Below are 23,510 nucleotides of genomic sequence, written 5' to 3'. Positions count from 1 at the left end.
TATATTGACAGATATGAGTAGAGTGATTTTCATTTCGATAATACCTTCAAAAGCACCCCACGCTTTTTTTTTAATAAAATATTTTTTTTATTCACACTATTATTAATTTATATTCATTGAAATTTTTAACACTATTTTCTTAATTTAAATTCATTAAAATTTATTTTCTATTTTTTAGTTCGGTTTTCTATAAAAAGCGTGTTTTTTAGTTTTTTTAAACTATTATTTATTTTCCACTTTTTAGTTTGGATTATTTATAATAGCTTTTTAATTTTAAACTATTGCACGACTCATGATGCGAAGCATCAGAGAGTGCTTTACGACCGAAAAAATTTTTTCGCCTTATTTTGGCAACTATTTTTGGTATTATAGCCTTGTTAGTATATGATTATAATTAATAAAAAACGACACCTACAAAATTAAGATCGAGTCCCGCCTTATCGACTGTAGAGAAAAATTCTAGAAAATTTTAATTAATTTTCTTACCTTATCGACTATAGATGAAAATTGTATAAATTAACAAAAATCATATTTTGAAAATTGAACATTTATTTACAGCTTTTTAGTGATACGAATAGTTGTCACTATCCATATTAGTGGAAAGTTCTCATCAATACAAAGAATATAAGCCCAAATACGAGGTATTTCACATATTCAGTTGTCGAGTTCCCTCGACCTTCTCTGATCTCCATCATCAGGTCAAATCCAAACCTTCACTGTTGCAAAGGTCTCGTCAATACAAATAATATGAGCCCAAACACGAGGTACTTTACACATTGTGTTGTCGAGTTCCCTCGACCCTCTCTGGTCTCCAGCATCAGGTCAACTCCAAACCTTCACTGTTGATTAGTGTTTTTAGGCATACACCTGAGTGTCAAGTTTTTACCCTATGTATGCCTACAACTTTCGAAGGTTGCCCTCGATTTCTCAGGGTTTCCATCATCAGATCCTGACCTGATGACTATGGGACCAACTGGCAGCAATTCCACGTCGAACAAAAAAAGAATCACGTAAATCGGTCTATAAACCTCGGAGTAATCGATGTACATACATAGAAAAAAAGTAAACATACCGGCCGAATTGAGAACCTCCTCCTTTTTGGGAAGTCGGTTAAAAATGGAATAATTTTATCAAATTAGTGTATTGTCATCGGTCCTCAATAAATCTACAAAGTTTGAACGAAATCTGGCTGTTTAAAGTGGGTCAAAATCGCGCCCAAAGAAGTCGGTTACAAACAAACATACAAACCTACAAACTTACAAACTTACAAACATACAGGTGAAGCTAATAAAAAGCGTGTAAAAATGCGTTCAGACTATTTATCCTAAGTGACACTTATAAGTATCACTTTCAAAAAACTGAGAACTATTTACCTCAAATAGGATATAAAAAATAATGTGTGTCGTTTGTAAGGTACTTGACCAACTTCGCTACCTAAACGCCACCATTAATAGGCGACAGAGTTGCATCCAATTTTACTTAAAAAAAACAATTTTACTTTTGAAAAAAATATCCTTCAAACCAAAATACTGAACTAAATAATAATTTTAATTGTAAATAGTTACCCTACTCCTCACAATAATAGCCATTTAGCAACAGCTCCTAGTGTCATCACCGACTGGAGCTATGCAATAGTGCAGTGCGTTACATCACGCCGGGAGCAATGACCGGCGCACCGCGCAGCCGCTGCATCGATCCGATGCATTCGGCTGTTGGCCGTACAAATGATAGTGGGCTTTTGTGTTATTTTGGATCTGTTTTTTTTTCTACTGAAATTGTTTAATGTTTTATATGTGATTGGTTTATGAAATGGGTAATATGAATAGATGGAGTCTTACCAGGGTGACTAGGTTGAAGAAGTTAGATAGGTACTCGTTCCATGTAAAACACTGGTACCCAGATGAACCCGATTATACTAGAAGCCGGCTTCTACATGGTTGGGAAAGAGTATTTATTTGGCTTCGCATATTTTATACATTTTAATTGAGAGGATATCTTAATAAAAATATCAGCAGCTTCTTACATTTGTGATAAACATTTTCCGTGTGGATTTTTACCTCAGTTAATAAATACACTGAAAATAATGACAACAGCATAATCCACTCAAAAACCAATTACACACTATAAATCAAGTAGACATTTGTTCCAATTATGTGCCTTACACTTAAAGGCAATATTTCAGTAAAACGCCGACTTAGTGGCCCCACGTTTACACGCGAGCGGCGAACAGAGCAACATCCGCTCTGAATGAACATAATAGCGCTGTTGTGTGGTACAAGTTGTAAGCCGATAGCGATTTCAGATGTGACAGCTTTTATATGAAGAAGATTTGTGGCCTACATGAGGATTTATAATATAATCCTTACTTCCTTACTAATATTATAAATCGGAAAGTGAGTTTGTTTGTTTGTTTGTTTGTTTGTTTGTTCCGCTTTCACGCCGTAACTACTGAACCGATTGCTTTGAAATTTTGCAGACGTAAAGTTAAAAGTCCGGATTAAATAATAGGGTACTTTTTATCCCGAAAAAAATAGATATTCCCGAGGGAAAACAAAAATATTGTTTGCTTGATGGATGGATTGTAGATGGCGCTGTGTGTCGTTTAAAACAAGGTAATATATTACAAACGAATATAAACATGTAAATTTAGAAGCTAAATGATACGATAATGAATCCCCGAAAATGAGGAATTCCCGAGGGATGATGTACAATTTGTTTAATCGTCTAAACTGTTTTTTTTTTTACATCTACTTATATATTGCAAACGAATATGAACATATAAATTTAGAAGCTAAATGATACGATAATGAATCCTCGAAAATGAGGAATTCCCGAGGGATGACGTACAATTTGTTTTATCGTCTTAACTGTTTTTTTTTACATCTACTTATCCTGAAATAACTATAATGCAACGAATTACTAATTGGTATAAGTATTAGTTAAGTTATTTAGTTCTTGAGGTATGCGATAGATGGCGGTGGGTGTTTTTAAAACGTGGTAACGATGTGTTTTTAAAATACGTAAGAAGTGCAATGATATCTCGCGCTTTAACCTGTAGCTCATTGTTCAATCGCGAGCTTCCCGATAGCTCGATAGATGGCGATAAGGTTGATGGTGTTAAGGTTCGCCGCGAATTAGTCTTAACGTGTTTTGAAATCAGTGGGGCCCAGTAGCGCCAGGGCCAGCCGCGGCTGCGGGTTGTTCGAAAGAGGTACCGCGGCCCTGGTATATAAAGGCCTAGGACGGAACACGACGATTTTAGTCAGTAAGAGTCTGACACTCCCTCACCGCTGCTAACCCACAGCGGGAGGGGTGAACCGAATTCCACGCGGGCGAAGCCGCGGGCGGAAAGCTAGTCTATCATAAATCTAGGTTTACATACAGAATGCCAGTAATTATCAAGGAACGTAAAATATAAAATACGTTAAAAATGTTTTTAACTATGACTATTCGTGCTATCTATGATATTATATGATACTACATATGGTGTCGACGTATCCAGGGACAATGAAAATTTATCTACCATTTCAGTCACTGAAAGTGTGCGAAAGTAAGGCAACCCTTTGCACTTCAGATAAAACTGTTTATAGGAAGACTGATCATCATAGACAGAAAATCACAGTATTCCCTGAGCACAACATTGTCAATAAGCTCTTTACAAACTGTTCAGTTCAAAAACAAATTAATAGCAAACATTGCGATTTTAATAGCAAACATCGTGTTAATTTCAAATCCATAAACCGCTGGTTTAATAGCCACACAACACACGCGACGTCAGAACAACATCCGTTCTGAAACAGATAACAACGCTGCACTGCAGTTTCTATGCACTTAAATAACTTTAGATCAGTGGTTCTTAACCTTTTTGACATGAGGGACCACTTTAACTAAAGTTTGTCTTGCCGGGGACCACTCATCGGTTTACCTAAATTAGCACTCATTTCTTTATTATTTATAAAAAAAAAAAACTGATTTTTTGGGTCAGTTCTACTCAAAGCTAAACGCATGTCGGCAGTTGTGTAGGTAAGCAAATGCAAATAAAGAAAAACTTGGCCATGCAGTCTCGAAATGCGCGAGCGAAGCGAGCGCGAAATTTTTATCGGACCTAAAGCAAATATTTCGTAAAATGTATCCCAAAGGTACTTAACTTTTTGTTTGTTGACAAATGCCAAAACAAGGGCATATAGTTTCTGCATACGCGAGCGAAGCGAGCGCGAAATTTTTATCGGACTTCAACCAAATATTACGTAAAATGTAGCCTAAACATACATTTTCATGAATGGGGGGACTAGGTACGACATACCCGATATACGTCCATGCGAAAACCCCCGCTCGCAATTATAAGTCGATAAAAATTAAGTTAGATAACGTATAGCAACGTCGCGAAGCTAAGCTTCGCGGACCACTTGGAATGCCTCCAGGGACCACCAGTGGTCCGCGGACCACCGGTTAAGAACCACTGCTTTAGATATAACGTTGTGTTATTGCTGTTTTAAGACGTTTATAACATCTTCATAATACGAACTAAACTAAGGCAAGAATTTCAGAGGTTTGGTTCCGTAGAATACTGCACACTAAATCCTTGGAAAATGATTCTACGGTAGGAGGATTGAACAGATTTAGATGTAATTCTTGCTGGTTGGTAAAAAAATTATCATTAAGGTTACATATGTCTGTGTGAATGAACTACCTAACTTTTTCGGGGCGCTGGTAGAGCTGAACCTATTTCATTTTAGCTACTTAGAGCAAGCGATTTTTATTTAGAGCAGTAATTTTGAGGATGTTGCTTTAAATAGCTCTTACAAAGCAAATATGAACTTAAACTTAAATTTACCCACAAATAATGACCATAATCAATTAAGCAAAGGATATTTCAGTCACTCACGTCAGTTTTAATATTGCTTGACGTATAAAGAGATAATTATCTGTTTTCCTTGCCACAACTGTCATGGCGGAGAAAATAACATCCGTTGACAACGTAGAAAATAAAGCAGAAGTATATTGCAATTTATAAGCTTTAAGCGATTTATAGCCTATTAAGTGGCTGTCGTGGATATTATTTTAGCCACTTAGTCGTAAGGTAATGTAGGGTAACTGCCCAAGAACTGAAATTTTGGATTTATCTTTTCGGGGCAAAACAAACGGTTTTCGAGGCAATTCAAAATGCGATAATGCAGGTACTAAAGCTCTGTTACGAATCAGTTCATATTCCTAATTATTTTGTCTATGATGATCTTTACTGAGATAGATCACTTGTAAAAACTACATGTATTCATATATTTTGCTTAAGCATTAAAATACTAAAAACTTCTACAACAATTTGAATAAAACATTTTTGGGCATAAACTATTGTGTGAATTTCACGCAATCATTTTGATTAAAAGTCACAATCATAAATCTTATTTACAAATCAATAACTATGTGAAAAGAAAATCCTGTAGTAAAACATGCCTATAATAATTCTTGATTCAAAGTTATCACCGCCCACAGTTTAACAAAATCCCATACGCCTGAAAACTTGGCAGTTTGCAAACATCATTACAGGGGGATTTTTACGACGCTTCCAGCGCACGTATAATCCTATTAAAAACTTTCAGCACACAGTTTTTGTAGCTCGTATTAATATCACGTGGGGAAAAACTGTGGGTCTTGGAAATAACTAAATTAAAACGTGTTGCAATTTTTCTAACAAATATTTACCGCATTTTTAGTAGAAGGTTTGATGCTATAAATATCCTTATTTACCTTTTTCAAAAGTATATTATGTGTATTAGTGTACCTACATACTATGTCTTACTTGAATTTCTAAGTAATATATCCTTAGTCTTTATGCTTATTTTTGTACTTGAATAATTTCCTTTCATACATCTTTATCAGTTACTACAGTTCTCTCTATTCATCCATCTCTAAAATAATAAATTTTCTAATGTCCAGTATTCCTTTGCTATTTAATCCCCAATGTCAACAAAATCGCACCACTTACTTACCCGAGAGCATGAAAAACCAGAATTACTTACATTCGAAATAAGGATTTTCAATAGAAACAAAACAAAAGCAAAAATAAATTGTCCCCCAAGTTATAGGAAACTTTATTGCGATCACGTTCCTTCTCCAATATCAGAATGCATCCGTGAGACTGTCGCCACCTAGCGGTGGAAATTGCATTCTTACTGCTATACAATATTCCACCTTAAGATGCTAAAAATAAGGTGTATTTTAGGTTGAATGATGAAGTGCTACTTGAGTCTAATTAAAGGATGAATGTAACTTTTGCAGTGGGAGAAAATATTGCTCTGTTATGATTTATGGGGTAAATAAAGTGTATTAATTTTGTTGCTAGGGAGTAGTTGTGTACTCCGAAATGTAAAGAAATTGTTATTCCTTGGGGGTTTAGCGTAGTTGTGCAGGTAATGTAAAAAGGGTGCATTGCAATTACTTATAAAGCATTTTCAAACTAAATTCATATGGTATTTATGTTAAAATGACTTTCTTAACATACACCTTTTAAAACGGAACAAATCATAAGCTTTCGTTTGTATGTCTTCTATCATAAATATAAGGAGCATTGTTGTAATTGCCACGCTATTAAAATGCAATTAAAACCTTACAACAATATGTTCTAGTTCCAAGTCACCCCATATATTACTGAAGTAATTTTTAGAGATATTTCGTTCTCAAAAGCAATCATTTTAAAAAGCTAACTCATATGCGGATCGATAGGTCAGCTTAGTGAGCACGCCATGGCTGACTGATCATATTACGCTCAGTATGTATTCTTAACATAGAGTCCATGGTTCAAAGAGTACAAGAGTACGTGTCGGTCAAAGAGAGGAAAGTTATATAGAGCAGCCATGACTATGCATGATTTTAACATTAGGTATAATGTTTCCTGCTTAGATTAATATCGCTAGAACCAAAGAAAAGCTTCTATGAACATTATTCGCCGTCGTAAAAGGTTTTGTTAGGTACACCAGCCGTTTCAGCTGCGTTCCTAGATAAAATATAGCCTGGAAAGAGTGTAACTTCTCAACAGTGAAATCATTTTTCAAGTAATTTCAGTAGTTTCGAACCATTTGGATACCTACAAAAAACATGTTATGGTATAAAAACCAATTTATAGTCCTCTTTGTAATATCAGTATGGATTTATAACGAATGCTTGAAACAATACTACGATAGGTACAACACATACATAAGTAAACCATGCGGAAACTGCAACAGTCTACGTCGGAAGTAGAACAACCTTGCCGAGGCTGTTATACTTCGTTTATTTAAACTTATCTATGTATTAAGAGAGTAATACGCGAATTAAGAATAAAAAATAATTAAGATATGAATAAGAAGTGTATGTATGTTAGTATGACTTATGACAGAGAGGAACAGAACGAAAAAACCAACTAATAAATAAACTTTAGTTTCATTTTTACACAATGATGATATGACAAAAAGGTGATAATATTATCAGGTTTTGAAAAAGTTATAGTGGCACAATTTTAATTCCCTGTGCAAGCATATTCAACGGCTTCATTACAAAAATGACATTAAACAAATTGACAAATTACTTTAATAGTGCAACGGACGTTTTATCGCTGATATGCATTTGACTTGTATATGGCCATAAATGCACCCATGAGACTATGATAATACCGGAAAAATACCAACCGTTGAGCATACCGCTTCATATAACTTTCAGTAATCTATGTATCTTTTGTGGTGTTTTAGCAAAAAAGTCGTTATTGACGAAAAATTATAATACAAAATTTTCTTAAATAGGTACCTACGTGTCAAATATCTGGCAAACTTTCTTATAATACTATTAATATTTGCATTAAAACATTACCTAACTGCAAAGTCATAGGTTTTTACCAAAACTCTATCTCCTTGAAGGGTGTGTTAAACCCCCGGCCATGCCTGCTATTCTATCCACGAGTTAATTAACTTATTATAGATAGAATTTTAACGTAACCACCATACTATCTACTATTAATTTCAAACTCCTATCCCTGGTAATCAAAACGACAGATAGACATAATATTGGGATCGGTTTTTAGTGCTTCAACCTAGTTCATGTTCTCGTCATTGGTGTGAGCGTGTGGTCACCTATATAAAGACACCGCCCACTCTCAGTTCAACCAGGATTCCTTACCAACTAGTATTGGGGTTTTATTTGTTTGTTTGTATGCATTTTGATACAGATCGAGGCTAAAAATAGTGTAGTCGATACTTTTGAGAATATTTAGATAAAGTTGTATTGATTTCATCATATCCTACTAGATTATAAAATGCCACCTGTGTGTATGAACATACGGAATGCTAATGAAGAATTAATTATTGAGTATCTAATTAGATAGGTATATGGTTAGGAGTCGTGTTTAAGATAATTTAAAAAAAGAGTATGTATAACTTGAGGAATTAATCAGATGGAAAAGTCAAATAATATACCTCCTTATAAAACTTAAATCCGTCACGACCGGAGGGAGATCAGGACCGACAGTTACGTTCTCTCCGATGCACAGGTGAATCAATCACTAACTTCAAAACTTTCGCAACTGTCGCACTACTTATTCAACTACTAGATCAGTCACCAACCTTTAACCCCATACATTTGACCCCAATGACCTCTTTCCTCCTCTACACGATTCTTCCCCCATCATCTCGAAAATACGTCTTAAAAAACCACTTGTACGGATTGAAGCCGCTGCCAACAGCTTGGCAGTAAAAGTCGGTGTCTTTTGTCTTTGAAAGTCGGCGCCTCGCCTCTCGACTTCAATATTTCAGTTGAGTTTCTATCGGAGTAAAGTCACGTTCGATGCATTCGGGGATTTTGAAACGTGTATGATCTTGGATGCTGTTTTTGTGTTCACTGTGTTTTTGATTTTGATGCTTTTTATGTCAGTTTTAGCACTGCAAAAAAATTGAGAATGTTGGATTGCATTACCGCAGACTTTCTGATTTATCTAATGTAAAATCAGAATTTGAAGTTACAGGCATAGATTTGTATATAGGACAGTGGTATAGATATGCTCAATTTTTCTATAGATGCGACAGTGGTATAGATCCTACAGGGCCCGGGTGACACCATGGGAGGTAATTAGTATACGAATGTAGATAAGAACTTATTCTGTTTAAATAATTAACAAATATTTTTCACTTATTAAGTTCAAATTGCATAACAATTATTCATTATTTAATTAAAATCTAGTCATCCAGTTTGTTCACACCAATAAGTAGGTATTTAGAAAAATTACGAAATTCCCAGAGCAGTGATCAGGTATTGTTTTCCAAGGGTAGATTAAAACAATGGTTTGAGATAATTATGTGTATCAATTCGCTAACTATTCTTGGATACACAATTAAAATGCCTTCACGCAAGTATTTCAATTAATAGAACTGTTTTAAGAAAGTGAAAACACAAACATTCTTTATAGTTTTTTTCTTTAGAGGTTGTTTGAATAGTTTGCATTTTTCTCTGAGTAATTATTTGTATGAATTGTTCTTTGTAGGAATTGAATGACTTTAGATATTTGTGTGGAAGAGGAAGTCTGGAAGTAGTTATTGACAATGACTAAGCAGCAGTAGTCTAGATAACTTCTATCTACATCTATAGTTGCTATTTATACTCTAATTCTAAAGAGATTTTTTTATTTCTACATTATATTTATTAGTTAGTACCTTAAAGGCAGGGGATAGTGTAGCTTCAGTGAAACAATTTGTCAAATCGGTCCAGTAGTTTAGGGTTCAGACCAGTTTAAACAAACGAACAAATTCATAGTATAATCCGACCAATTTATTTTATAAGTAACTAGCTTCTGCCAGCGGTTTCACCCGCATCCCGTGGGAACCTCTGTACGAACCCGGATAAAAGTAGCCTATAGCCTTCCTCGATAAATGGGCTATCTAACACCGAAAGAATTGTTCAAATCGGACCAGTAGTTCCTGAGATTGGCGCGTTCAAACAAACAAACAAACAAACTCTTCAGCTTTATAATATTAGTATAGATTTACTATTTGAAGGTAGTTCTCATCTCCGCTCCGGGACAATTTTTTTTGATACACTACAATACGATAGCATTGTGTAACTCGAATTCTAGCAACCACTACTATTTGGAAATACAAATGTTTCGTGTACTAAAGTGCACTTTAAAAAATCTGTCTGGTAAAGTAGCATCACACTGCACTCGTCCAGCCGAATGCACAATGAGTGCGGTTCGTGTATTAACATTTAAATGTCTCTTGCAAACGTTGTGACTTTTGTCAGACCTTCAGAACTAGTGGTTCTTACTTTTATTTTTTATGTGTAAAATGGTGACTTGATTCTCTTTTAGAAAGTATTGTTATTTTTAACCAATTTGTCAATGCATGTTTATAAATATTAAATTCCATATTTATATTATACAAGCTGAAGAGTTCGCTTGTTTGAACGAACCAATCTCAAGACTTTGGTCCGATTTGAAAAATTATTACAGTGTTAGTAGCCCATTTATCGATTTATCCGGATGCGCGGAGTAGTTTCCACAGGACGCAGGCACAGCCGCTCATATTTTAAGTATACATATAGGTACTGGACACTTCCATGCAACCAAAGAGACACGAAAATGTCTAACATAGAATAGAATAGACTAGAACATTAAAACAAATGGTTTCATTCAATAGACATCAATTCAATAGCTCCGCCAATTTACATTATTTATTACTACAACAGTTTACGACTTCTACATATAATACTACAGACTTAAGCATATAGTTATAGGTAGTACCTCTAAGTCTATACAGCCCCATAAAGTTACCACCATATCTCTGAGCACTGATGTTGTCCTAGTACACAATATGCAAAGTGCATCGTTCGCTGCAATTCTCTAGAGCGAGACATGAGTCGTCACTTTTTATGTCTTAGTATGTACGTACATTGTCTGTCTGTCTGTCTGAATTGGATGATATTGCTAGCTTGAATTGGTTTATGTGTGTCGAGGAATAATTTGGGTGAATAATGGTTTTTAAGTTATGTTTCAATTGAGATAATAATGAAATGTAATTTCAAATTTTCGTGCTAATAAAAGAGCCCTTGTATGAATGACATAGATGATATTTTAGTACCTAATTTAAACAGTTATTCAGTAGTTTAGTTGTAGTTAATTGCTTGCTCCCTTTTGCATCGTTTATAAATCTTTAAAAAAAAAGTCATAACAAAAAAGTCTTATATAAGTAAAGAGTTTGTTAAAGAGTTAGTTTAACGCGTTCATCTCAGATGCTAATGCTACTTTATTTGAGTGCGCGGAGTAGTACTATACCTACTCCATCATAAATTACCTACCTATGTAGGTACCCACATCCGTTAAAATATTCAATCAATCACTCCCCCTAAATCAAACAAAACACGTTTTAATATTATTCTTTCGACCAAAAACAAAACATTATTCAAACTCCAACGCCAAGTTATTTGTACTTAAAACAAGCCACGTTATTGCCTCATATTCCCCAACTTGGGGACTTGGGGGAAACTTGGCAGTTCGCACTCAATCCGCGTCCCCCAATACTAAATTAGGGGGCTCAAATAGGCCATTGGATGCGTTAATGGGCCGAAGTTCTTGGCCGATCTTTTTTTAGTTGTTACTTTTAAATGGGGCTTATTTTACACGGTTTTGGTGTGGTAGAAAAGTGTTCCTATATTTCGATTCTTTCTATGTGTTTTCATTTAGGATTCATTGGTACCATAATGGCCATATTTTCTATGATTGCGAAAAAAGAGTAGGTATCCTTGAGACCAACTTCTTGGAATCGTGCATCTAATGTGCCGTTTATAAGAGCTTGCAAAATCTATTTAAAATGAAAACAGTTTTGACTATCTCAACAACTTCAAAAATATTAATTAATCGAACATTTAGATTTATTCAAAAAAGAATAAAGCATTCAACCTATTTATTTTCAAAATAATAACTAACTGCGAATCTTTAAAAATTTTCTTCTACTCTACTTCTACAGTAGCTAATTTAATATTTTCTTGATGAAAAATATTGTTTTATTAATGAAATCTGTGCCAGCCTTTCTAAACAAACCTTTATTAAAATCTAGGGCTTGGTAAATGAAGGAATATTAATTTTGATTTAATTTAATTAACTGTGTTTTTTCTTTACTTTCAGAGTCGAAGATGAGGCCGCTTCGCCGACAAAAACAAGGTATTTCAACAATATTCTTAATTTAATTCTCTTTATTCCTTAAAACTCTAAAGAAGTCAGTTATTTTTCTTTGGAAATAGGCATATTTAGGTCCCCTAAATATTGGTTTTGGTTTCTAAGTTTTACTTCGTCTTATGCCGTGTTACACTTAGGAAAATAGTGGCTTTCCTAGTACCTATGTTTGCTTTCTAGAGTTCTAGCAGCTTTGTCATAGCCCCATTCAGGGAATATATAGGTAAATAGGTTATTGGAATCCGATCTGAAAAAACTGTAGCTAAGTAGGTAGTTAAAGATTTCAAATTTTGTGTTTCACTGTAATTTTCATTGATTCAAATAACAGTTATGAATAGCTTCCTCACACTTTTATTATTACAAATTTGGTAGTAAACTACTAATTCCGCAATTATTAAAAGTGTTAATTCCGCCTGAAAAAGCAATTACTGAATATCGCTAAATAATATGTTGGATACTGTTTATTACTTTTAAATCGAACTGTTCAAATAATTACACACATGCAAGAGCCGGTGCATACTGCAAATGCAACATAATAGGTATTCAAAAACCGTTATTTCCTTATTACATTTTGATTGATAGGTAACAGCTTATTGCAACGTAGGTAACTGAAGGTTTTTATACATACTAACCTATTGTATTAAAATAAAAATATGGTAACATCAAAGATTCTTGATTTTAAAAAGCATAAGGCTGTCATTTGTCCGTTGATTGTACAGAAAAAACATTAAAATTTAGTTAGGTCCAATTTCAACGACATAATGAACGTCAGTTTTCTTAAAACCACAGTTAACTATGATTTTCACGCACAGGACATAAGACATACCATCCTAGGCATGCCAACAGATGAAAAACGTCAATAACTAGCAAAACAAAAACTTCCTTAATAAATAGGTACCTATCTAAAGAAAAAAATTGATTCCGTAATTAAATTAATTAAAACCCCCGGCTTTCCCTATGTGACCTTCGTTTGTCTTTTAATAACGCGGCTGAGAGAATAACGACAAAAAAATATCCAATTATTGTCTGTCTAGTCTTAGACTGAAAGTTAGCATACTGAAATAGAACTGAAACGGTTCAAAATGTGTCTGGGAATTCCTTTGTAGACTATAAGTTAAATAAGGTTTTTCTAATAAGGATGGTTACAAACGAACGAAGAACTACTTAGAGCTAGAAAAATTAGCATTCTTTTCTCATTAGAAAGGCTGACAACTAGTCTTACCAAGGAGTATTGGGTTGCCCGGGTAACTGGGTTGACGAGGTCAGATAGACAGTCGCTCCTTGTAAAACACTGGTACTCAGCTACATCCGTTTAGACTGGAAGCTCCAACATACTTAGTTAGGAAAAGATATTATACTCATTTGATACCAATGACAGTGGAATGGCATAAAAAATGCTTTATTTTACCAAAAAATACATGAATGCCTTTTAATAGTTAATTACTCTTCAATTTATAGCCAGTTTTTTTGTAAGAGGTTCTAATTGCTTTATATCAGTGTCAGTACCAAAAACACGTTTTACTACTCTCCTTACACAATCTTAAATTGCTTAATAAAACGGCTAATTTCAGGACAAAGGAACCGGCCATGCGTCGCCAAAAATTCAATTAAACGCAAAACCAATGAAAAAAAAGGCAAAAAACAGTACTAAAAAATAATAATTCCAGCAGTTTTTGTGAACGTTGCACCACTGCGTTACTGCCGAAACCCGATTACTGTTAATTGGTAATCATTATATTGTTACGTCTTAAACAACTTGATATTAATTGCGTTTTTATTATAGTCATTACTACAAAAAAAATCTTGACAAGCGTGAGTCGGGTTGTGTGTTCTGTGGTCCGGAGATGGGCAAATAAGTGACATTCTGTAATCGGAAACCTTATCGACAAATTATGTTCAAATAGTTCCTTGCCTTAAAACTAAGTAAATGGAAATCTGTTCAGCTGTTTTTAAGTTTATCATGTACAACAAATAAAAAAGACCCGAAGGCTTTGTTTTAAAATCGCAGTTCTAGTAATTAGTCATTATTAGTCACTAAGTTTTTATAAACGTGTAGAGCAAAAAAGTACAACATTGTAGTTAGCCTAAATAACTCATTTGGTTCTTCATTATTTTCCTAAGGATCACTAAAAACTCGATCACACAGTTTTGATTTTATTGTTTCGCGAGGTAGCCGTGTTTCGCGTGTGGTTAAACACAGTTTACCTTCGATAAGTTAACTTTAACTGAAGATTCAATGGTGATTAGCGTTGAAAATGATCGTCAGAAAACGGAGATATTTTTATATACGGTTTGTTACTGTGTGTTTTAGTGAGGAATCTAAGTGATAGTGCCATCTTAGTTTAGTGTACCTACATATTTACTCATGTTTCCTGCTGTCCTCCGCATTTCAAACACGGATAAAAAGTAGAGTTTGTCCTTTCTCGGGCACTAAGTATCAATCTATGTAACAAATTGCATTTAAATCGGTGAAGTAGTTTTAGTTTGAAAACTAGACAAAGTGTTGGGAAGTTTGTTCATCCCCAGTTCTTCTTTCCAGCCATAACACTATAAGGTGGTAAAAGGAGGTTTTTGGTGGTGCATTTCTTTGTTAATATTGACGTGAAAAAGTGCACTTTCAATAAATGACTTTGACTTGACTGACAGACAGAGTTACTTTCGCATTATCCGATATGTTAACCGAGAAGAAATGTCGCTCTATTTCTCGTAAAGGACTCAATACATTGTAGTTGTAAGTTATTTTATATTTGAACAAGTTTATCACAGTGGCTACACTAATTCTAGTTGAACACAGTTTGTGCCCGTTCAGTAAATATGATCAGGTAATTGTACGTGCTCGCGATGGCGGCGGCCTTGCAGTTAGGTGCGGGTTTTAGGCATAGGATGTAGCGGGAGCGCGATTTTGTGTTTGTGGGTACCTAATTTCAATGATTTGCTATAATTTTTTTTAAATTAAGTTCTTCCTTAAAATCTGAGTCATAATTTCAGCTAATCCATGCCTTTAATTTGAGACGGGTGACAGTAATAGATTTTGTATGTTGGCCAGTTGAACTTACATTTTACAAAAATAAATAAAATGGCTTAAAAATAGGAGGAGGTACCTACCTAATGCGTGCGAATCACTAACTTTAATACAGTGATTTATTTATTATTCATAACTTCAATGCATCGTGGACAATTCAGTGGCTAATAAGTCAATGTTTCAAATCGCTCCGCTCCCCGCTCCTCTCATCACTAACACCAGCTACTCTGATTCATATAAAGTAATAAAGTGAGTGACGCACTCGGCGCAGTCACGTAAATCGCTTTGTTTGTTTTTTATTAACTCATAAACAATGTACTTAACCTAACTAGTTGCACTGAAGGATTTAACATGTAATTAAGCCCGTGTTAGACTGCGGTGAACAGATTTAAGGCGCTGGTAATATTATGGATTAAAGAACTTATGTGTGTCGTTCATCTGGTAGCAAATAGCCACGCGGAGAGCTTGATCATAAAGTTATGTACGGTAGGTCCATAGACGGTTGACCATCCTTTCACGATGAATAGAATGGAAGCTGATCTCAAAAGGTATAGTTTTGAAACCTAGACAGGCGATGGTGTAGAGGCTCTTTAGATCTCCTTAAACTCGAGAACAGCCACCGTGGACGCCATTGTTACGTAGTGGCAGAAATGAGGACTAGCTTATTTGAAGAGCTTGACAGCTACGTAAGGAGGTAGGCTGAAGCTTTTAAAGAATCAAGGGGATTTCAGCCGCGACAATGAGCTATACTTACTTGTTGTTTGTGAATTGAGGCTTGTATAAGTGCTAACTAACTTACGCAGAACGAATGATTATATTTTTAGCAATGTTTTGACAAAGTAATTATCTTTGAAATGTGATATGTTGGTTAGGCTTGCATATTGCGCCGATGTGTTAATTGAGTAGTTATGTGCAATCCGCACTCATTCAATCTACTAAGTTGTTTGTAGTTTCAGCCTATATACCTATGAAAAGTAAGGATATTTTCACGTGATACCTGGGCCATATTCAAAAAAATTGTATATTAAAACGTCCAACAGAGTTATTCTTTTTTAAAGAATAGCTACTAGCTAATTACTCTTAAAACAGAATAAACATTTATTTCAGCATTATGAAAAACAAAAATAACGCCCCATAATCCTCAATGAATGATTAATTTTAAAAGAAAACTACAACGTAGAACATTTGTTTTCATATAAGCAATGCGTGTCCACATTCTTGGCGCGACATTTAGAAAACATTTTATTATTCAATATTAGTTTTTTAACTGACAAATAATTGATTTCTTAGCAGAGCATTGTGGAACCTGAAGGAATTTGCTAAAATTATCATGAAATATAACACGCAGAATTCAGGAATAATTAATTAAAGCAAGTCTTGATTTCACTTCATTTCTGTTATTCCTGTCTGTTACATTAGTAATTTTAATATTTTTGTAGTAGTTATCAAAATTATTTTACCTAAAATATTAGCAACTGAACTGTCAAAAGAATCGACGAATCAAAAATGTTCGGTAATTTTGTTAAGCGCAACAAGCACGAAATATTGTGGTGCAGTGATTATTCGACAATTAAAAGTTACTTATTACTGTGAGACTTTTAAAGTATCGGTAAGTACTTTTACTGTTTTATAACTCAGTTTAGAATAAATGTATATTGACACTATCACTGTACTATACAAGTTTCGTATAAAGTAAGAATTAGCATTGAAAAAGAGATTTTTTTAGATTAGACACAAGCAATTTATTCATATCGGTTATCATATCGATTACTTTTTTCTGTGACGTAACAGATATGAACGGTTAAGGTTTGTTCACAGTGTACGTACCGAGATAAAACGTATTTAATCAAACCTACCACTTTTCTTTTTATTTTATAATTTTATAAAGGTATCTTTACGAAAAGTCGACATGAACAGAGTAAATAAAAATCAATCCACTAATAAAATATAAAACTCGAAAATGTTTTCTATCGATATACATTTTTACAATCGATATTTGCAGGTAACATCATGTATTATAATGGGATAAGTTTGGGATAGTTACCTACCTACGAATGGCTTTAGTTCGGGTATAAGAATTGCTGTGGGGTTTGATTTAGAATATTTAATATTTATGTATTAAGGTTTTCTTTTCTTCACAGGCAATATGCCACTAACACCAGGTGGACGACAGCGAAATTATAGAGAACAATTCGAATACTCCTATCTACTTATTTTCTTTTAAAAGTGCGTCGTTATATACTGACCCTAATAATTCGTCTCTGTTACTTTTCCGTTATAACAATATAGCTTTCCTATCTGTTTCATATCTGTTTTTTACAATTTTTTTGAAAACGACCCACCTACATTTAGTTAACCACTCGGAATGATTCAGTTTCATAAAGAAAGAAACTGTGTCAAGGCGACAGTTATCCTAAGTGGAAGTTGGTTGTCGCGTCCGTGAACAAAATCGCATGTGTGTAGTAGCGGCATTATAAAATTATAACGAAAACCTTGTGATCTTGAAAATTAACCTCAATGTTCTAATGTCTTTGAGAAGTCCAAAGTTATTTAAGTAATTAGGTCAGTTTTTGCGGATTTTTTGTTGTAATCTGTATTTTAAGACATGTTCGTTGCAGAATTAAAAGGCTAATAAGAATAATGTGTGAGGTAAATGAAAAATAAATTAAGTAGGTGTTTAGTTACTTTTAGCAACATAAGTGATGTTGTCACATAATTCAACTTTCAGGAGAGTTTTCTTCCTAGAAACCCAATATTATTTTTAGGTAAAAATTACATTTCTGGTTTTTAACTCTTTACAAAACGTTTTAACAACGCGTGCTACCCACAGATTCATCTATTCTAAACTATCCAATTTCTCCTCCCCAGTGACAAGAGCGGTCTAATCACACCGCCCCAAAATGGGGGCGAAGAGTCTCCCCCGCCGGAGAAGGAGCGGGCCGACCGTGAGGACTCGGAGAAGAGTCACTCGGCCCCCGTGCCGCACTCAGCCGAGGGGCCCAACGATGACTTGTACGCGATACCTGTCAAGTTGAGGCCGAAGAAAGAGCCCCAACTGCCGCCAGGGTGGGAGAAACACGAAGGTACAAGTAGGATATGTATGTGCTTTTTGAGATTTAGAACTAGACTAGTTTTTGTCAGCGGTTTTACAAGCTGTTTGAGTGAACTTCTTTCCGCACACGGGTATAAAGTAGCCTGAATGTTATTCTGATATATCAGTATTATTACCTACCTAGAGCCAAGTTCCGTCAAAATCCGGTTAGCCGTTTGCGCATGAACAACACATGTAGTAGATGTATGTATAGTTATTTTTTTGGCTATAGTTGAGTTAGGTGGGTATTAGCTGCCTTGTTAATTTGCTCTTGATTATACGTACCCATAGAAGTACAATAGCAGCAAATGTTGCATGCTTGCGCATAACGCATGGTAGATACGGGTTGCGATAACCAGAACTGACAAGTATAGAATTTACATACCTTGCGTCTACTAGAATCAGTAAATAATGGTTTCCAAGGAAACGTCCATAAAATGCATTTAATGATACTGCATATGAAACACATAGTTAACATCAAGATATTCCGCTATAATAAGTACCTAAGTCTAGCATGAATGTTTGTCACAGTTATCGACATGGAATTCTAACTAAAGTAGGGTAATGTTTAGAGCACAAACAGTTCACTCAGACAACTGTGGTTTTACTTTGTTGCTAACTCGATATGAAAAAATATTTCGCGGTTTTCATCAATGTGGCTTTCTTACACTATGGCAACTATTGTTCCTGAGGCATATAGGGCATTCATTTTAAAATTGAACTTAGTTTATTTCAAGTTGTAGCTAGTCATCATCATCAACCTAGTTTTAACCAACTTACCAAGAAAGAAATTCTTAAGAAAGCGGGATTTTTTGTTAGTGATCCTGAACTTGATCATAGCTTTTTGGAACTCAGGTTCCCTTTTGCACATGTCATAAGGGTTTTGCAATTGTTAGCGCTTGCCATATCACCCGATCCTTATTCTACTGCAAGTAGGTTTATTGCCAGATCCTCTTGTCTTGAAGAACTAGCTTTAGACCCATTAAATGTTTCCTAATCACCACATTCCTTCACCAGATAACGACGGACCCTATTACTGGCACATAAAGAGTGGGACCATCCAGAGAGAGATCCCCAAAATGCCCCCAATCGAAGCCAAGGAGTCCCGTATCTCCATGGTGAGGGACTGCTCGAACCTGTCCGAAGTGAGCAAGTATGAGGGCAGTATGATGACCAGCTCCGTCACCAGGAGTACCACCAGTGGAGCCCTGGATCATGACGGGCAGGAGGCCGAGAGGAAACGGAAAGAGGAGATGTCTTACAAGTGAGTTGGGTTTCAATTAATAAGGGTTCTTTTGGTACCTTTTCCGTGTTTTGATTTTTAACGGAGGGGTTTCGTGTATTAAATTCAACCACTATTCTATATTGATATCAGAATTTAGCAGTGTTATTAATTTTAATATGTACTGTGATTACATTTCTATACACATTGTAAAGAACCTTTGGAAAAGTACCAACTGTTCTAATGCCCCGAACCTACAGACATACAACGATTAGTTTTGCTTACGGATAGAGATACTTACTTGAAGTTTCAAAGTCAAAGGTTTTTATCTCATACAGACTTTTAGATCTAGTTAGGTGCACGGTTCCTAAGAGTGGGTCTTATGGAGAAGAGCCTGAATGAAACTCTATAGACACTCTTTTCAAAACAGTTTATTGTCATAGTTAAAAAATTAATTACCAACTATTTTTACATTTAAACATGTTTTTTCTTCCCCCAGACGCCGCAGCTTCCCGGCCCGTCAAGAGCCAGACAACGGTCGTGCAGTGCGGTTCTTCGTCCGTTCTCTCGGCTGGGTGGAGATCTCAGAGTCAGACCTGACTCCGGAGAGGTCCAGCAGGGCCGTCAACAAGTGTATCGTCGATCTCAGCCTGGGCCGCAATGATCTATTGGACCAAGTCGGCCGTTGGGGCGATGTGAGTTAACTGTCAGAGAGTTTCTTTGGAAATACATTTTTTATGTACTACTACTGAGATTTTTGTACCATTTCTCCTGAACATAAATACATTAGCCGTGAACACTATTTTCTATAGTCTTTATTTTTAAAACGTAACGTAGAGATAACCTATACCTATGTACTTATTTACTTACAGCATCAACAATCTGAAATTGACACTGCCTAATTCCACTGGGTATATAGGTGGTTTGTAATTAAAGTTATTTGTAATCATGAGTAGAATCGCCTGTTCAAGTATCGGTAACTAATTACCAATCTCCAAATATGTGTGCGTATCATGTTTGGGACTAATCTAAAGTGCAGTTTAGACATACTGCTTGACCTAATTTTTAATTGAATAAAGATCTGTAATTCCACTTTTCTTTCCTCATAGGGCAAAGATCTCTTCATGGACTTAGACGACGGGGCCCTCAAGCTGATCGACCCAGAGAGCCTCAACACGCTTCACACACAGCCCATACACACCATACGCGTTTGGGGAGTCGGGCGGGACAACGGACGGTGAGTAACCTCCCTTATAATCATTTACACTAAATTAGTTCAAAAATATTAAATAATGACCCTGTTTTCTGTCTTTGCTTTCTGGGAAATAGTGAAAGGTAAATACTGAAGAATTTCGGGTTTTAAAACTAGAATTTTTGTGTGATTTTGTATTGGTTTTTCGAGGTTATGTTACGGTTGAAATTTTTTATCGACGTTTTTAGTGCAGTAGACATTTTCAACGCCTTTTAGGACAAATATGAAGTTGTTAGAGTAGGTTATCTAAGAGGCCTTTTTTGTTTCTCTATAGGTAGTTCTTGTAAATACAGCTTTCACATTGTTATTTTGGCTTTAACATCACTAAAACTATATTTATTAACGTCATTTCACGCTGTCATACGCATCGCCGACAAATTGACGAAAATACAGCTACCGTCATTTGTTTTTTTCTGGCGCCCTTGTTCTCAAGTTCCCATTCGGGCGCCCATCATTTGCACGCTTATTATACTCTGATCTTGTTCATGCTTCTAGAACCTTCTTTTGTTTCCAGGGATTTCGCATACGTAGCCCGTGACCGAGCTACTCGCAAGCACATGTGTCACGTATTCCGTTGTGAGGCGCCGGCTAGGAGCATCGCCAATGCTCTGAGGGATATATGCAAGCGTATCATGATTGAACGCTCTCTGCAGCCGCCGCCGCGTCCCACGGATTTGCCGGCTACTAGGCGTCCTAGACCGCTTTCTGGTAAGTTTAATTAATCTGTAGGTATTGCACTGTCAATTTTGTCACTCTTATCAAATCCGTGGATATGTATGGATATATTACCCAGTTGTCAAGTCGTATGTGTAGGTACCTAATTGTAGATGTAAAATAAAATTGGAACCTTTTCTGTACGGCATTGATCACATCTTATCCATTCTAATCTGAAATTATAAATTATAATAGAAACAATCACGCTAGATTTTTTAGTGACGTGATTAGTCATCATCTGCCTAACCTTTTAACAACTATATTTGGGTTGGTATCCAATGGTCTCAGTTTTCAGTCTAAACGTATGCTGTTAAGTTAAGAACCAGGGATTAAATTTCTTCTTCCAGCCCTGTTCCTAATTATTGGGGGTTGGTGCACCAGTGACTTAACTACTGCATATATTAAATTCCTTTTTTTATTAACAGTGGGTGCAGCATTCCCAACCCCAATGGAGGAGCCGCGCAAGACGGTCCGCGCGCTGTACCTGGGCAGCGCGGAGGTTCCGCGCGCGACGGGCATGCGCGTGCTGAACGACGCGCTGGAGCGCCTGGCGGCCGCGCGCCCGCCCTCCGCCTGGCGTCCCGTTGCCGTCGCCGTCGCGCCCTCCATGATCACCATCACTGATGAAGGGGTGAGTTGACTGGTGCCTACTTGTTCCATAGCAGGTGGTCTGTTTCATCAAATCTCAGTTTCATCACGTGACATGTTACCACCAATGAAGGTTGAGTACATCTGAATGACCGTCAACTTAGACCAAGTTGACTTGTCCTGGCTTACCTCGAGGCGACTGACCCCCTGAGGTCTGGTATATATATTTTGAATAATAACGCATGGGCTTGTGAAATCATTTTAATGTTTATAATATGGAGTTGTAACAACCATAACTAAAGTAACGAAATTCAATCAGTCTCTTAATATGCTTTTAGGTAGGTACTGTTTCACCCCACCACCTACATTATATCAGAACCCGAAGTTTTGATTCCGAGATTCAGTGTAATCGGGCATGCGAGTTTATCATTTTAATAAGACAGTGCTACGTTACTAAACATTATCTTCCCCACTTCCAGGAAACAACCCCGATAGTGGAGTGTCGCGTGCGCTACCTGTCGTTCCTGGGCATCGGGCGCGACGTGCGGCGCTGCGCCTTCATCGTGCACGCGGCGCGCGACGTGTTCCTCGCGCACGCCTTCCACGCCGAGCCCTCCTCCGGCGCCCTCTGCAAGACCATCGAGGCCGCCTGCAAGGTACACCACTATCCCTTACCTAGAGCCCGTAACTAAGCAAGGCGTAGTGCCGTGCGTGGATGGGGTTGGTCAATCTTGTCACAACGAATTCCACCGTGTTTCGGAAAACATGATAAATTGCTGTGCTGTCATTTGAACATCTTTGACAAACGTTACGGGTGGTCAGAAAGTCTGAAAGAAAACCACTCTTATCAAGGGGTATCGGGTTGCTCAGGTAACTGGATTGAGGTGATTATACCTATATGCAGTCACTCCGTAACTGGGTTGAGAAGTTCATATGCTCTATGTATATGGTATACTAGTACACAGCTGCATCCGGTTACACTGGAAGCCGACCCCAAAATACTTAGGAAAAAGCTAAACAGATGAGAACTATATGTGCAATGGTATTTTCAGCTGCGCTACCAGAAGTGCCTGGACGCGCACGGCGGGCCGGCTAGCGGCGGCGCGGGCGAGGCGGCGCGCGGCTCGCTGGGCGCGGCGCTCAAGTCGCTGGTGGGCTCGCTCACCGGCCGCCGCGCCTCCTGAACCCCTCCCGCCCAGCCGCACTCGCAAGGTAAACACATACTAGACATCAGTACCTACACAACCGTTTGTCTTCGTAATCTAAAAGTCAGCTCTTACCTACTCATTCTCTCAAACTTACTTCCCAACTCACTCCCTTGCTTACTCAGCCTCTCAAACTCATTCACTCTTAAAGTCACCTCTCTTACTCGCTCAACCGCACTTATTTACTTTCCCAGCATATCTTTAGGAACCACAAGATCATATATATCCCTAT

At 36.5% G+C, this 23,510-nt stretch overlaps 1 protein-coding gene across 6 annotated transcripts in view; it reads left to right on the top strand.

Moving 5' to 3' along the window:
* Positions 1–23,510, top strand: part of LOC110373926 (protein Fe65 homolog) — a 69,865-nt gene that overhangs the window by 42,835 nt on the left and 3,520 nt on the right. For 4 of the 6 annotated variants that reach the window (XM_049841664.2, XM_049841665.2, XM_049841667.2 and 1 more), the window contains 9 exons: positions 12,137–12,172; positions 18,075–18,304; positions 19,315–19,561; positions 20,019–20,214; positions 20,629–20,756; positions 21,286–21,479; positions 21,911–22,116; positions 22,553–22,729; positions 23,126–23,285. In XM_049841664.2, coding sequence (XP_049697621.1) covers positions 12,137–12,172; positions 18,075–18,304; positions 19,315–19,561; positions 20,019–20,214; positions 20,629–20,756; positions 21,286–21,479; positions 21,911–22,116; positions 22,553–22,729; positions 23,126–23,257 — 1,546 coding nt within the window. In that variant the 3' untranslated portion in view covers positions 23,258–23,285. Of the gene's footprint in view, positions 1–12,136; positions 12,173–14,330; positions 14,475–18,074; positions 18,305–19,314; positions 19,562–20,018; positions 20,215–20,628; positions 20,757–21,285; positions 21,480–21,910; positions 22,117–22,552; positions 22,730–23,125; positions 23,286–23,510 lie in introns of those variants that run through there. The other 2 variants (XM_064039595.1, XM_049841668.2) reach the window with 2 other exon arrangements.

The sequence above is a fragment of the Helicoverpa armigera genome, chromosome 19 (genome assembly GCF_030705265.1).
Source record: "Helicoverpa armigera isolate CAAS_96S chromosome 19, ASM3070526v1, whole genome shotgun sequence".
Taxonomy (NCBI): Eukaryota; Metazoa; Arthropoda; class Insecta; order Lepidoptera; family Noctuidae; genus Helicoverpa; species Helicoverpa armigera.
The sequence above is the reverse complement of the archived record's forward strand: the minus strand, read 5'-3'. Positions and strand labels throughout refer to the sequence as shown.